At 37.2% G+C, this 14715-nt stretch overlaps 1 protein-coding gene across 6 annotated transcripts in view; it reads left to right on the forward strand.

Moving 5' to 3' along the window:
* The window catches only part of RAPGEF4 (Rap guanine nucleotide exchange factor 4), a 278720-nt gene that overhangs the window by 224091 nt on the left and 39914 nt on the right, over positions 1-14715 (forward strand). For all 6 annotated transcript variants that reach the window (XM_081051093.1, XM_081051094.1, XM_081051095.1 and 3 more), the window contains 2 exons: positions 1854-1942; positions 5628-5706. In XM_081051093.1, coding sequence (XP_080907219.1) covers positions 1854-1942; positions 5628-5706 — 168 coding nt within the window. The remainder of the gene's footprint in view (positions 1-1853; positions 1943-5627; positions 5707-14715) is intronic.

Below are 14715 nucleotides of genomic sequence, written 5' to 3' on the forward strand. Positions count from 1 at the left end.
GTGTACAGTTGGGCTCCGAAGCCAGACCTGGGCTCACAGCGGAGAGCTTACATTTACCAACTGTGTGACCGGGGGCCTGAAGCCTCCCTTTACAGAGCAGTTTCTCCACCTGCAGAATAAAGATAATATTTAACCAGCAGGAATAAACATGAGGACAGTGTTCAGTGCCCACCTCATTGTCTGGGGCATAGTAAACATTTGGCAGATGCTAAGTGCCCTTTCCAACCCCAGTTCCTTATTATGTGGCCAAAGGCTGCTCCCCTTCCAGCTCATCTAAGCACTATCAAAGAATCATATATTTTAGGAATTACTGAATGAACTCAGCAATTTTTTCCATTTAAGTGTCGTAGGTTATTTATAGATATGCCCTGTCCTTTCCTCAAATAGTCATCGCATACAAAAGGAAAAATCATTGTCTTCTACTTTATTTACTTTGAGAAAGGAGTCCTGCTTTTGAGATTAAACCATATATTTTTTCTATTCTCCCTTTCCTTTTCTAGTTTCCAAGGCCAGGTTTCCTCAGAGATTTAACTCTTCAGCTTCCTTTGGTCCTGTGTGTGCACACACAGAAAGAGGGAGAGAAAGAGAGAGAGAGAGAGAGAGAGAGAGAGAGAGAGAGAGAGAGAGAGAGAGAGAGAGAAGTTTTAGCTAATGGTGGCTTCTAGGTAGACTGCATCTGTTACCTTGTTCATCAGTGAGGTTGTTTCCTTACTCCGTTTTCACATGCACAGGGGCACATGTTGAATTGCCTCGTCTTCACTCCCTCAGGCAGGAGGTTAAGACCCGGGGATTTAACGTGTTAGGGATATTCTTGGGACCTGCACACACTTCCTCCAAGGTCTGAAACAGGCAAGGAAAGGGTGTTGGTGAGGAAGCAGAGAAATCTGGGTTCTCCTGGAGCTGAATTCTACCAGTGCTTTCTGCTCATAAGAGAATTTTCTTTTCATTGTTGGTTTTCTTCCCTATCACTTTGGCTTTATGTGAGATACCAAGTAGAAAGGTAAAGTCTGAGTTTTGAAATAGGAGCCCCAGATCATCTTAATATATTTTGCCTATAATTTTAATAAACTGTCTTTTTGCCATCTTGAATATGACTTTTAAATAACCCACATTCAATCTAAAAAATAAATCCTTCTGTGTTGATTGAAATGCTCCATGGACAGATCTTCTGGAATAAAAACAGCCCCCCTCCTGCCAAATACTTGATATTTGACACTGAAATTAATTATGTGAATTTTTTATTGCTGGTTGATTTGCTATTCAATGCTACTGGGGTTTGCTTGTTTGCTCATTGGTGTTTGGGTTTTGTTTTGTTTTATTTTATTCTTAGCTATATTTCCAAAACACATATCAGTGTACAGTTGGGAAAGACAGAGCATTCCAGAAATAGGCAGGGAAATCCAGTATGGGACTGAAATCTTGCTACAAGTAACCCATATATGGATAATCTAGTTTACAGTCACTTCCCCTTATGCCTTAACCAGCTCCCCTTGCCTGACCTGAACTGCCCTGGGATTCACATGTTCCTTTGCATTCCCCTCGGAACGAGGCTGGAGTTGCTCAGTTCCCAGCCTGCTAGAGCCACTCTCCAAGAAGTTTACTTTAGTTCCATGTAGGGAAAAAAGAGTCACATTTTTAGTAATTACTTCAGTTTGCAGTTTTCCCATCATATTCCTGTGTGACTGTGGCAAGGTACATGGTCTCTCTTACCATAAGGAGAATATGGTCCATAAGTTAAGTCGATATGGTTCCCTGGGATCTCAAAAAATATATATATCTTAGATATATGAAAGGTTATTTATTAATGATTTGACCACTTTTGAAAAGTTAACGATGTTTTATTTCTTATCCAGGTATACTGTGATGTCAGGAACACCTGAAAAAATTTTAGAGCATTTTCTAGAAACAATACGCCTTGAGCCAGCTTTAAATGAAACAACAGGTAAATACCTAGAACAGTTTTGCGTGTCAATTTCAATGCAGAATATTGTAAAAACAAAATTCTGGATTTATTGTCAGTGTGTGTAGCCGAAGCAGTTTTAGATATGTGTATTAACATGAGAAGAGCGTCCCTGTGTGGCCCAAGGGAGTAATCTTTCTGACCGTCCTCTGACTGTCCTCTGACCATCCTCTGCCTGCGCCCGTTCCCGTCCTGGTGATTCTTTGTGAATGGCTCGGTCTCACTCATACATATTAGGATTGCCTTCCATAGGCATATCTTCAGTTATCATTTAAATTCACCTTCCATAGACATCTAGTAGGTTATAATTTAAATTCTACATATTCCTGTAAAGGATTTGTTGCTGCTTACACAAAAGGCACAACCTTACTCCAACTGGGAGTGAAATGGTTCTGTCTACAGTTGTAGATTCTTGGGCTGTCCCAGATGTAACTAAACACAACCGTATTAGTTACCTAGGGCTGCTGTAACAAATTACCACAAACAAGGCTGCTTAAACAACGGAAATGTATTGTCTCACAGTTCTGGAGGCTAGAAGGCTGAGGTCAAGGTGATGGCAGGGTCAGCTTCTTTTGAGGGCTGTGAGGGAGAATATACTCCATGCCTCTCCTGACCTCTTGTGGTTTGCTGGGAATTTGTGGTGTTCCTTGGCTTCACCCTCATCTCTGCATCACCCTGATCTCTGCTTTCACCCTCACATGTTTTTTCTGTGTCTCTTCATATAGTCTTCCTTCTGTGATCTGTCTCCATGCCCAAATATCCCCTTTTTATAAGGACACCAGTCATATCGGATTAGGCCCCACATTCATGACCTTAACTTGACAATACCTGCAAAGACCCTATTTCCAAATAAGGCCACGTTCTGAGGTTCGGGAGGTTAGGACTTAAACATTCTTTTGGAGGAGACAAAATTCAACTTATAATACTGCCTTACAGTGTACCAGTCTTATTAAGTAAGACACAGATACTTGAGGTGAATCTTGCCCGTGAACTAAGTTATGATTTCGTTCTCCCCTTTGGGGGAACCACCTCGTACATGACTTTGGAACAGCTCACATTCAACTTAAAAAAGAAAAAAGTCCTATACTACTGACCTGTCTCTCAGAATAATGGGTTAATATGTTAAGCACTCTGAGCTCCACAGAAGAAGATTTTTCTAAGAGAAGTTCAAAGATATATCTAAAAAACCTAGTGATAGTTCAAAGTCCATTTCCATCATCTTTGCAATATACTCAAGGTAAAGTTATTATTATTATATACCTTCTGAAAGTATTTTAGCACTGATTTACTTATTTTATTTCCTCGTTCTAGTTTCTCATTTTATAAATAGATCATCTGAGATATTTCTTTGTGTGGCAAATTAATTAGGGAGCAGTTGATATAAAAGCCAGGATCTCTGGCTCCAGGGCAATTAATTTTGGTTCCATATTTGCTGAGATCTATCTCGTCAGGCAGGCACTAAGCTGGGTGCTATAGTCTAGGCAGTGTGAACAAGAAAGCACCCTCCTATCCTCAGAATTTTATAACCTACTAGAGGATGTAAAGCAATCTGCAAATAGCTGGAACATAAGGAAGAACATGATTTAGGAGCACTGGCTGAGGACACCAGGCAAAGTTTCAGGGAGAATATAGCCTTTGAAGTGGCCCTGAAGGAAGGCTGGTGTCTAGTCACTAGAGACTGGGGACAAAGCTCTCCCGTTCTGAGGTACAACATTAATAATGACCTAGAAATGGGCAAGGAAGATCAAGCAGTCTGGGTTTGCTGGACTAGCATATACATCAGTTAGTCTAATTTCCTGGATGTTTTACTTCTGTGACCAGCATGAGTCATCAAGGGACTTGGGAAACCATCTTCTAGTAGGAAATGATTTTTTTAAATAATCAGTTCTCACAAATATTTAGGAAGCGTTACTGCATATGAGTAGAGAACAAAAAAGCCATGGTGAAATGTGGGTGCTGGGAAGTTACCATGCTAAGTGACCAGCTCCGCAGAGGGAAGTACCCTCCTGAAATCTCCAGCTTAGCAAAATGTAAAACGTTCTACAGCACAGACCTTCTGGGAGCCTTAGAAGCAAGCATCACCTCCCCTGTCCTCAGAGAATACTTGAAATATATAAAGGTGACCCTGGATGGTAGTAACTCAGACAAGCCAAAGTCCTTTTGTACTTAAGAAAAAAAGTTCCATACGACTTCTGTCTGGTACCTTCTCTGCATTTTCTCAGGTTCAGTGTAATGGTACTGAAACGACTGGGAACACTGAGTGATGACAGTTTTAGATTATATTCATCCCTTATATTTAAATGAGTATAATGGTATTATGTGATATGATACCACAGTGGTAATCATGTTGTAATATATAAATGTATTAAATCAATAAATACATTGTATACCTTAAACTTACATAATGTGATATGTCAGTTATACTCGTATCTCAGGTTTTTTTAAATGAATATAATTTTTCAACCTTTATAAAGTCACTGATTCCAAGATTGCCAATATAATTTAAAACAGACATTAACATTTATCTAATTTATACAGTTAAAATTTTCATATTTCTCACCATTTTCTATTTGAAACATTACATGAGTTTCACAGATCTCAGCCAGTGTAGTTCACTTTTTAATTGAAAATCCCCATAGCATCATGAAGTCCAAGTTTCACGCGGCCCACTCCAAGGCTTTCTGATTTGTCTTCAGTGATTTCCTACTGACGCTGACTGGATAGCGTTGTCCTTGCAATGAAGAACTAGCATGAATTCAAAATGAAGCAAATGAAGCTTATCTTTGGGACTTGCCTTATTTCCCTTGCCATCTCCCTGTGTACCTACCTAAAAAATATCTTCAAATATAGGACGTTCACCATTTTAGTCTACTGAAGAGCTTTGTTTTGCTTCAGCTGCTGCTCACGGCTTTTCTTTTTTTTTTCCTGCTTTTGTTTCCCTCACCAATTCTCTATTCTTATCTCCTTTGAGGGTAAGAATAATTCCATCATCCTCTCATCCTTCATTGCTCCCTCTGGAAATAGGAGATGAAAAGGAGATAAAGGAAAAGCAATATTGACAAAAAAGATATGGTGTAAAGTTGACAAAAAAATGACCACATTTTAATTCTGCACACATGGTACTACCCATTCATTGGTGGCTCTTTAAAAAAAATAAATAAGTATCTATCTATCTATCTATCTAGATATACCGGGGGTGCCAAAAAATGTATACAAGTGGACAGTTTGGTCAGCATTGCTCAAGCAGTAGTTCACCTTAATCGGAAGTGTCTGGACACTGATGGTAACCACTTTGAGCACCTCTTGTAATTGCAGGAGTCAAACGTGACTTGTATTCATCTTTTGTTATCGGTATATATTGAATGTTACATATTTAATAGTTTTCTTCCTTACTTAAAATGTGTGTACATTTTTTTGGCACCCATTGTATGTATATGTATGTATGTATATGTGTGTGTGTATATATATGTATATATATGTGTGTGTATTTATACATATATATAATTTTTTTTATATGCAGTGCTTTTATGTACAGTAAAACCACAATACTGTAAGCCAATGTGTGAGAACCTTTGGTTAAGAACTAATAAATAGATACTCTTGCTTTCCTAAATATTTCTATAAGAACCTAATTTCCTGTTCTGCTTTGCATTTTTTCCCCTTCCAGATTCTGTTTTAAATGACTTTGTTATGATGCACTGTGTTTTTATGCCAAATACCCAGCTTTGCCCAGCCCTGGTCGCCCAATATCCTTTTACAGTGAAGAGTCTCTATTCCCTTTAAGACACTCCACACGTACAAGGCCATTACCTCATCCCGTTCTCTGAAGGTAAGTCATGGCCCAGGCTGAGTTATGTGTCCCAGCATGGTCTACCTCTAAATGTCAGCAGTTTTCCCCAACGTTGACTCCAGCTCTCCCTGGCGTGGTTTTACCGTGCCGTATTTGAGGATTTCTTCCTCATTACCTGTGTAGAGAAATGTGAGCCAAGTTACCTCAGGAAGGTGATACTGGTTAGGAATATACATACGTGGGAGGTAGGCTAGAGAAAGTTATGGAGAAGAATCTGGGAGTATTATTAGGGATAGTTCCCTAACCTGGGAGGCAGACTGTGTACCTCTGTCAAGACGTGGCAGGTGGGTTGTGGACTGCTGTGTTGTTCCTTCAATCTGTGGTATTCATCAGATCACTAACCTGGCGAGATAAAGACAAGTTATCAAGTTATCTATCACTGTAGGTAGCTTTGCTTTTACATTCGTCCTAGTCCATCCTCTCCCCTACGTAGATTCCAAAATTTATTCCTTTGCTACGATTATTATCATCACATTCGTTTAACTAAAAATTACGAAACTAAAAATTCTAATGGCAGTTCTTCTAGGCAGCTTGAAAGCTGAGTTTGTTTTGGGCAGCTTTTCATTACTCTATTGAATTGACCAATGGGTATACAGTGTCTGGCACAGAAGGAACATTCGGAAAATGTAAGTTGAATAAAAGAAGTAAATATTATTGAGTCACACCCTCAAATTTGAGGGGCATGTGAAAGTATATTTTCTCATTCTGCTTTATTTTTAAAGCAACAAAAATTTAGACCCCAAAACACTTTGGCCTTTTGTGAGCAGTTAAATATATTGAAGGAGAATAGCTTTCTTTTTTCTGAGCAATCCAATCAATGTTGGTATGTTTTCCTTTTTCAGAATTATAATTGCCCTACCTTATTCTCATTTTTTTTGTTCACCCATAATTCTCTTTGAAGTCAACAGACTGTGTGAGGATAGGAGATTTGAGTTGAATGTGTTATTCAGAGGGAGCTGCAAGAGTGAGATTTCGGTGTTTATTTGCCTGGGAAATATCTTTCTAAGTAAAGACAGCTTAATGAGACTTACATATATTATATATTCTTTCTGGTTCATATTCAGTCAAGTAAAATTAACACATTCAGGATCTCTGTGTCCTCTTTTAACTCCATATATGGTAATCATTACTAGACCTTTGAGATTTGTTGGAAGGAAAAATAAAAAACACCATTGAGTTTAAGACTTATTTTTTCCACAGCACGTAGATAAGCTTAAGGCAAACAAAACCAAAAGAAGAGAGAGAAAGAGTATAGTGAACCAAGTCATATCATCTTTACCACTCAAACCCCAAATACTAAGCTTCTATTTTTTTGCAAATTCTGATTTCTTCATTTATTACCTTGTTCTCCTTCAGAGATGATTGAGAACATCTGTATCATTGACCTCTGTTCTTAAAATAGAAGCTCCTAGAGCAATGTCCATGCCATCCCAGGAAAGGACGTGTGGCAGTAAAGACATTGGTGGAGAAGACAGGTCTTAGTCTTTTCTCGGGAGATAGAGGGAATCCAGGATGGCTGGGTGTCATCCACACCACCCACTGCCCTCAGACCTTCTTCACTCCTGGCCCTGTAGGAACCTAGATTCTCTCCACTTTTCTATTTGGAATCAATTATCTATGCCTTAGGCACTTACCTTTACAGGAGTCTGTTGGGTTAGTATTAGCTTTGTTTCACTGTTGAGGATTTTGAAGTTCAAAAAAAATGAATTGACACGCCCAAGGCAAGTGACAGAGCCATTACTCATCCAGGTCTCAGGATTCCAAGGTGGGAGTGTGTCAGTTTTCTTCTTTACAACTTATTTCTTTAAAAGGTTATCCTTTAATTACAGTTTAAGAACCTTTCTTGACAATGTATTGCATGATTCAGGTGGCTAAAACCAAAGTAGGCATAGTTTGTTGAAACCAAATAAATGAAGTCTCCAATGGCACATTTTGCAATGATAGAAATATTCTGTATCTGTGTTAGTCCAGTAGCCACTAGCCTTAAAGTTGGCTACTATGACGGAGGAACTGAATTTTTCATTTTATTTCATTTTCATTACCTTAAATAGCCACATGTGGCTAGTGGCCACCATCTTGGACAGCATAAATCTGGTTCTTAGGTACTGGGAATAAGAGCCTCAAACAAGAATTATTGTTCTGTCATGCTTAGGGAGGGTGTGCCAGAGAGGCTGGGAGCTTATCCTGCTGAAGCAAGCAAACGGAAAGGGCTCTGTTCCTGAAGGTCATATGTGTGTAAGTGCTTCTATATTAAGCTAACGACTCAATTATTAGGCCCTTTTCTTCCAGGGAGATGTTATATTGGCTTCTTATATAAGCTGTTTTTTTGATCATAAGTAACATAAAGCAGCTGTGACTGACTTAAGGAATAAAGGAATTTATCAGAAGGATGTGGGGTAACTCAGAATTGACGGAATCCTTGAAGAGCCCAGGCCTTAGAAAGGGAACTTGAGCGGGGGACTGAAGACTCTGCTATTGGGGTAAATCTGCTCCAACCGTCTGGGCCTTCACCTCATTCCCACATCCCCAGGAAGAAGGGTCTAGTTGACCTAGCTTGGGTCACTGCTGACATCTTGGTAAAGGGAAGGCAAAGTACTTTATTTGACAGAGACTTCCTCAAAGGAAAAACAGAGAAAGTGGAGAAATAGATGATGGGCAGGCAAAAACAACAGATACACATAAACTGCATAACATCACATATACAGGCAACAGGGAGATATAATATAAAACTGAACAAGCGTGTTCACCCCCATGCTTTTAACGTGGATGTAGAGATATTAAAATACTTAGCCACGTTCCATTAAAGCACCCACATTGAAGTGAGTTGCTTTGGCTAAGCGTTTTCAAAGTACTTAAATGTGACTTTTCACTGCAGCCATATGAAGAAGTCAGTATTTTCACTGCTTTTTTTCCAACTCAATAAACTAGGATAATGAAAAATTATGATTTGCTCAGAGAAAGATAATTACTAGTACAGAAAAGATTTGAGCCCCAAGCCACTGACACCTATTTCTGTCCTTAATCCACACTGTATGTCTCCTCCAATTTTGCAAGGTGGTAGAACTCTGTTTAACATTAATATTTCAGGCCTTTTATGTGCTAATGAGAGAGTCTCTTTATTCATTAGCTATGCTTGGGACATGATTTGACCTGATGAACACAAATGCTTTATAAAAAGTTTTTCAAATTATATTTGTTCAATTTCTGTGCTCTTCATCTCTGATTTCTTTAGTCTTTTTTAAATCTGAACTTAAAATTCACTTCAATCTCCTATTAGTCTTTAAAAAGAAAATTAAAACCACCTATAACCCTACCAGACATTGCTGGTGTTAACACATTAGTATGTACCCTTCCAGTCTTTTTTCTGTACATATAGATTTATGCTGTTAAATATAATAATGGGATCATAGTATAAAAAATGGTATATGCTTTGTCACTAAACAATATTTTATGAATATTTTCCTCTGCAATTAAATACTTTTCCACACCATTTTTCTAAATGTAGACAGCTTTGTCATCCTTAAAAATAAAATATTCTTCTTGTAAAAGAAATTCAATTTACAGAAAAAGAGAAAAGAGCAAAATTCATCTGGCACTTCACCACAGTTTTATGAAAAACCTTCCAGAAATTTTATATAAATGTTAAATGTGGTCGTGTTATATGTGGTTTTTTTGTAATACATATAATTCTTTTAATAATATGTTGTGGCTGTCTCTTCAAACCAATATGTATAAATAAAACTACATCTTTTTTTTTTCCAGATAATCCCACAAACATTTATTGAACACCTACAATGTGTCATATGGTACTGGGTAACAAGGTGACAAAGACGCATGAGATAAAACACAATTTAGTTGTGATTTTTTTAGCTTTAGGAAGCGTATTAGCTTTTTTTTTCTTTTTAGTTTCAGGTGTTAATGACTCATGGCATATATGTCATAATTTATTTTCTTAGCCTCCTCCTTTTGGATATTTAGATTATGTCCACATTTTTCCCCAGAACAAACACAATAGGATGAATCGACATCCTTCCAGCTAAATCTTTGCCCACGTAGATGATAATTTCCTTATTTTAAATGCCTAAAAGTAGCAAAGAATATGTAATATTTTAATACTTTTGGTATTCATTACCAAATTGCTCTCCTATTGTCTTAATTTTATGATTTATTAAATTCTGCCATGTTTTTGTGTGTATAAATACAGTCAGGCCCTCAATTCAGTAAGTGACCACAACTAAGTTCACATTATTTTGAATTTTCATAACTGCATCCTTGATTCAGAGCATTTTCACACCATTTGCTGTATCATTCCAACACCTAGCCCCTACAGGTGAGGTTAAAAAAGGACTGGTATGATATTTATTTTACTTTATATGTAGGAGAAATTAAGGCACATGGAAGCCAAATAACCACCTAAGATTCCACATTTACTGCCAGATGCTTGAAAAACTCCTGCATAGCACTAATTTGATTCTAGTTGCAGTGGACAATGTCGTTGATTCCCCAGCATCAATGTGGTTTCAGTTGGTCAGTGTTGCTACTTATAGTAATTGGCTTCCCTTGACCATGATTGGTTCTCAAGGCCCAAGATAGACTGGGACAGTGAGATTCAAAGAAAGGCTTCCCGGGGCTTCTGGGTAAAAAACCTATAACCCAATTGCAAGTGACAGCTATTCTGCAGCTGTTAGGGGAATGAGTCCTATGACAAAGCTGAAATAAGGAGAGTGAGGAAAAAAATGGAGTCTATGATGGTATAGTTAGCACTTGAACTAATCCTGAAGCTTACCCTACTAATAAATTCTCTGTATGTCAACAAACGCAGGTCTCTGTTGTTTATGACAGCTGAAAGACTATTCAGTGATATATGGCTCAAATTTAAATTTATAAAAATGTAAATACAGCAATAATTTTGGTCAAATATTTTCTCTTGCTATCCTAATTTCTTTTGACTTAATAGTCAACACAAACTCTATGGTTTTGGCATGGAAAAAATTTTTGTTTAGTTTCTTGAATTAAGAAATAGAATATAGATTTTGCCACTAAGTTTTAGGTAAAATTTCCTTTACATGTATTGTATCCTTTATACAGAAACAAAATAAATACAACATTCCTTACTGAAAAGGTAGGTTCTCCATTGTCTGTTACTCTGTGAAATTGACCTGACCTGGGGATGTTCTCTTTACAAGATGACTTGGGTTCTCTAAAAGGAACATTTTTCAAAGTTTGCCTTTCTTGTTAATGAAACATTTACAAAACAGCAGCAGGTTCTTATTCTCTAGATGAAGCCAGATTTTTAGGAATAGTCTTTAGATTTCTAAAGCAAATTGTCAGCTTAAATTTTGTTGAAGCCCAATTTTACCATTGCAGTCCCCAGTTGGTTCTGAAAATTGTTTGATCTATATGTAACTATAAGAGCAATTTACTTCTATAGCTATGTAATTTGAGAGTTCATTTCCAATAAGGAAGACTTGGTTTGATGATGAGATGAACATGATGTGCTCTTTACACAAAAAAATGACTATATTATCAGATATTCTACAAGTATTTTATGTATATTTTCTCAGCCTCATATCAACACTAGGTAAGAAGTGAGACTGAGCAGCTAAGTAATTTGCCCCAACTTACATAGCCGGTAGGTGTTAGAACAAGATTTGAACTCAGTGGGGGGAAAAAATATCCTGAGCAAGAAAATGGGAGACATCTAATGAAACTGACAGCACAGAAAGCGCTCTGTGAGCTCAAAGTTGATAGGAACCCACAAACACAGGAGCAGCTATGTTGATCGGAATAGCATCACAGCGTTAAACCCGGAAATGCCAGGTCTTATGAAAAATTCCAAAACCGATCATTTAAGATATTTTAAATGATTCCTAGAGGTGGATCTATAATAATGATGATAGCCAACTATTACTGAGCACTTACTATGTCTCAGATACTGTTCCACATGGCTTACCAATATTGTCTCATCCCGTCCTTAACCACAGTCTGATGCAGTTTATAGACGAAGAGACTGAGGCTCTAAATGGTTAAGTAACTGACCAAAGGTCTCACAGTGTATAAGTGGGGAAGCTGGGATACGAAACCAGGTGGTCTCATTCCAAACTTGCCTTCCCAAGGGCATGCTGCATCAAGAAACAGACCTCATGCTTAGGATGTTGGATCTCTCCACCAAGGCAAGCAGGGTCGTGAGGAGGCCCCATAGTATAGTGGGAAAAGCAAGAGCTCTGAAGTCAGAAGACCTGTGTTAAGACCTGCATCTCATAAGCCATATTACTTGGCAATTATCCTTAACCTCTCTGAACCCCATCTATATAACAGGGGTAGTTACACCACCTCACCAGGTTGTTGTAAAGATGAAATGAGGCTATGTGTGTGAAAGTACATTATAAACCTTAAAGCCCCATATAAATATTGCCTCATATAAATTAACATACCATTATGAGAGAAATATGGTGTGATATAAAATACATACAAAAAGCTATGTCTAGTCAGAGGGCAGATGACCCCCAAAGTTTGTTTTCAGCTGCAAGCAGAGATCTTGTATGCAAAGCAGGGCTTTAAAAAACAACAACATTGAAGAGTATCAGTTTGAATGTTGATAAGTGTTTTATAAATAGCTGCATAATTAGCATGTACTTACTGCAAAAAGTATACATAATATTTTATTCCCTGTTGTAGGCTGTAATGAATCTGCTGCCTCTACATCCTAGGAGGTTTTCACTTACTTTCCCCATGATAATTTTAATATGTGGAACCATTATTAGCTGAATTAAGAATAAGTAAATGAGCAGTAAAAAAAAAAAAATACAGAAAAATTACAGGTGCCTGTGGTGAGTAAGATAATAACTAGGTAAAAATATATGAAATAATTACAGTGTTTGAACGGCAGAGCCGGCGTGAGGAAAATGACTCGATGGAATATTAAGCTTGCTGTTGGCGGGGTAGAAAGGCCGTAGCCGGCACTGTAGCCTTTACCTCCTCAGCCTAATACCTCACTGAAAACAGATCCAATCTGTCCTCAGCCACATACATCTACATGATGCTCAAGGACCTGGTCCAATTCAATGAAGACTTAGTCACTCTGAAAGTCTATGGTCCTATAGATTCAATACCCGAAAACTAAATGATTCTGTTTAAAAGATTTACCAGATGTTTTGGTGTTGGTGTAGACTTAGTCAACCTGGGTTCACATATTCACATTGAATATGAACTTATTTAGAATGTATCTACAGTTTGTATTTCACATCTCGACAAGACAGAATTTCAAATAATTTAGATACATGTTTTAAATGTATCTAATGTATCTAAATGTATCTAATGTTACATTAGATACAATGTAAATTAAGGTAAAACCTTTTTGGCAATTAAGGTAAAACCTTTTTTTTTTTTTTTTTAAGAAAATTGCATTATATACGTAGCACTCCAAACACAGTAATTGAATTGTTTAAGGTAACCAGTCAATCAACAAACACTTGCAGCTTTTTATGTTTCCATGTGCCCAGTCCTTAACTAGAAAATGTAGAGATTCACAATGAGTTTAAGACATCATTCTTGCTGTTAAGGATTCTGATTTAATGTTCCCAGATGGTGAGAAATCTTATCACCATAACAAGAGAAACTTCAAGTAAGGAGTCATTTGAATGGTCAGTAAGTTTAAGAATGTTTGGTTAGTAGTGGTGAGCTGCTACTTTCTAAATCAGCAGATACTAGACAAGAGAACAGGTTGAAACTATAGCAGAGAGGATCTGTTTCAAACATTAGAATGTCTGTGTCTCCCTGATGTCACATCAGATTGTCAAAGCTGCAACAATTAAGTATTGATTTCCTTTATGTGCTTTGTGGTCTTTGAGAATTTGAGAGGATCAATGTCTACATTTCAGATTTCTCTGTTATCCAACCTAATTCTGCTGTATAATATGTGTTAGCATAAAAGAATATTAATGTCAGACAAAACACAATGGCATAAACAGGTAAACAGAGTACTGAGGAGGGAGATAAGATAACTGAGTTCTAGTTCCAAGAATTCCGTTGATGAATTTGGGAATATTGTTTCACTTCATTCTACCTCAGCTTCCTTACCTCTGAAATGGTGGAGTTGAAGGAGCTATAACCAAAGGGCTTTTGCAACTTACAGATTCTCTGATTCTGCGAATCATCTGAAATGAACTCAGTGTGTCACTGATAATTTGGCCACTTCAACTATTATGGCATTTTTTAAATTGTTTAAAATAACAATTTAGTGAATAATTATAGAATCTCTTACAGACTTTTAACCAGCAGTTTATGAGATGCCAGAACCATGTTATCTTTCTGTGTCTCCTTTCCCCCAGGAATTCAAGTAGCCATATTATTTCTTAACTGAATTCAACTGTCATGATATCAGGAGTCATGACCTTATTCAATACAAGTATTTCCCGATCATTTGAAAAAAATCATTGAATTATTATATATTTTATTTTCTCTGCTAATCTACTCTTCACATAGACATTATCAAAGTATGTATTTCAGATAGTATTCTTCAGACGTTAAAAATATCTTATGTGTGGTACTCATTGATAATCCTATCTAAATTATTATTCATCCTGGAAGAGTTAGATTTTTATTCACATAAGACATTCTCCATCAAATGGGCAATGCATTATTCCAGGTTTAGCCAGAGAAGCCAATGGTCTCTGCAATCTTCCTGATGTGTTTAAATTTATGAACATGCTACATTTGAAATGTGACTCTTTATAGGGTGCATTTTTGACATCATATTGAGATGAGGGACCTGGTAGAATGTTCTTTATTCTTTGGCTGCTCTCTGAAAGGAATATAGTTTTTCCTCTTTCCCTACCTTTTTCTGTAGAAGTTTAATAAAATCTAAAAAAATCACATAAATCTCCTAAAAACATGAGAAGATTGT

Source organism: Rhinolophus hipposideros (genome assembly GCF_964194185.1).
Source record: "Rhinolophus hipposideros genome assembly, chromosome: 6".
NCBI classification, from domain to species: Eukaryota; Metazoa; Chordata; class Mammalia; order Chiroptera; family Rhinolophidae; genus Rhinolophus; species Rhinolophus hipposideros.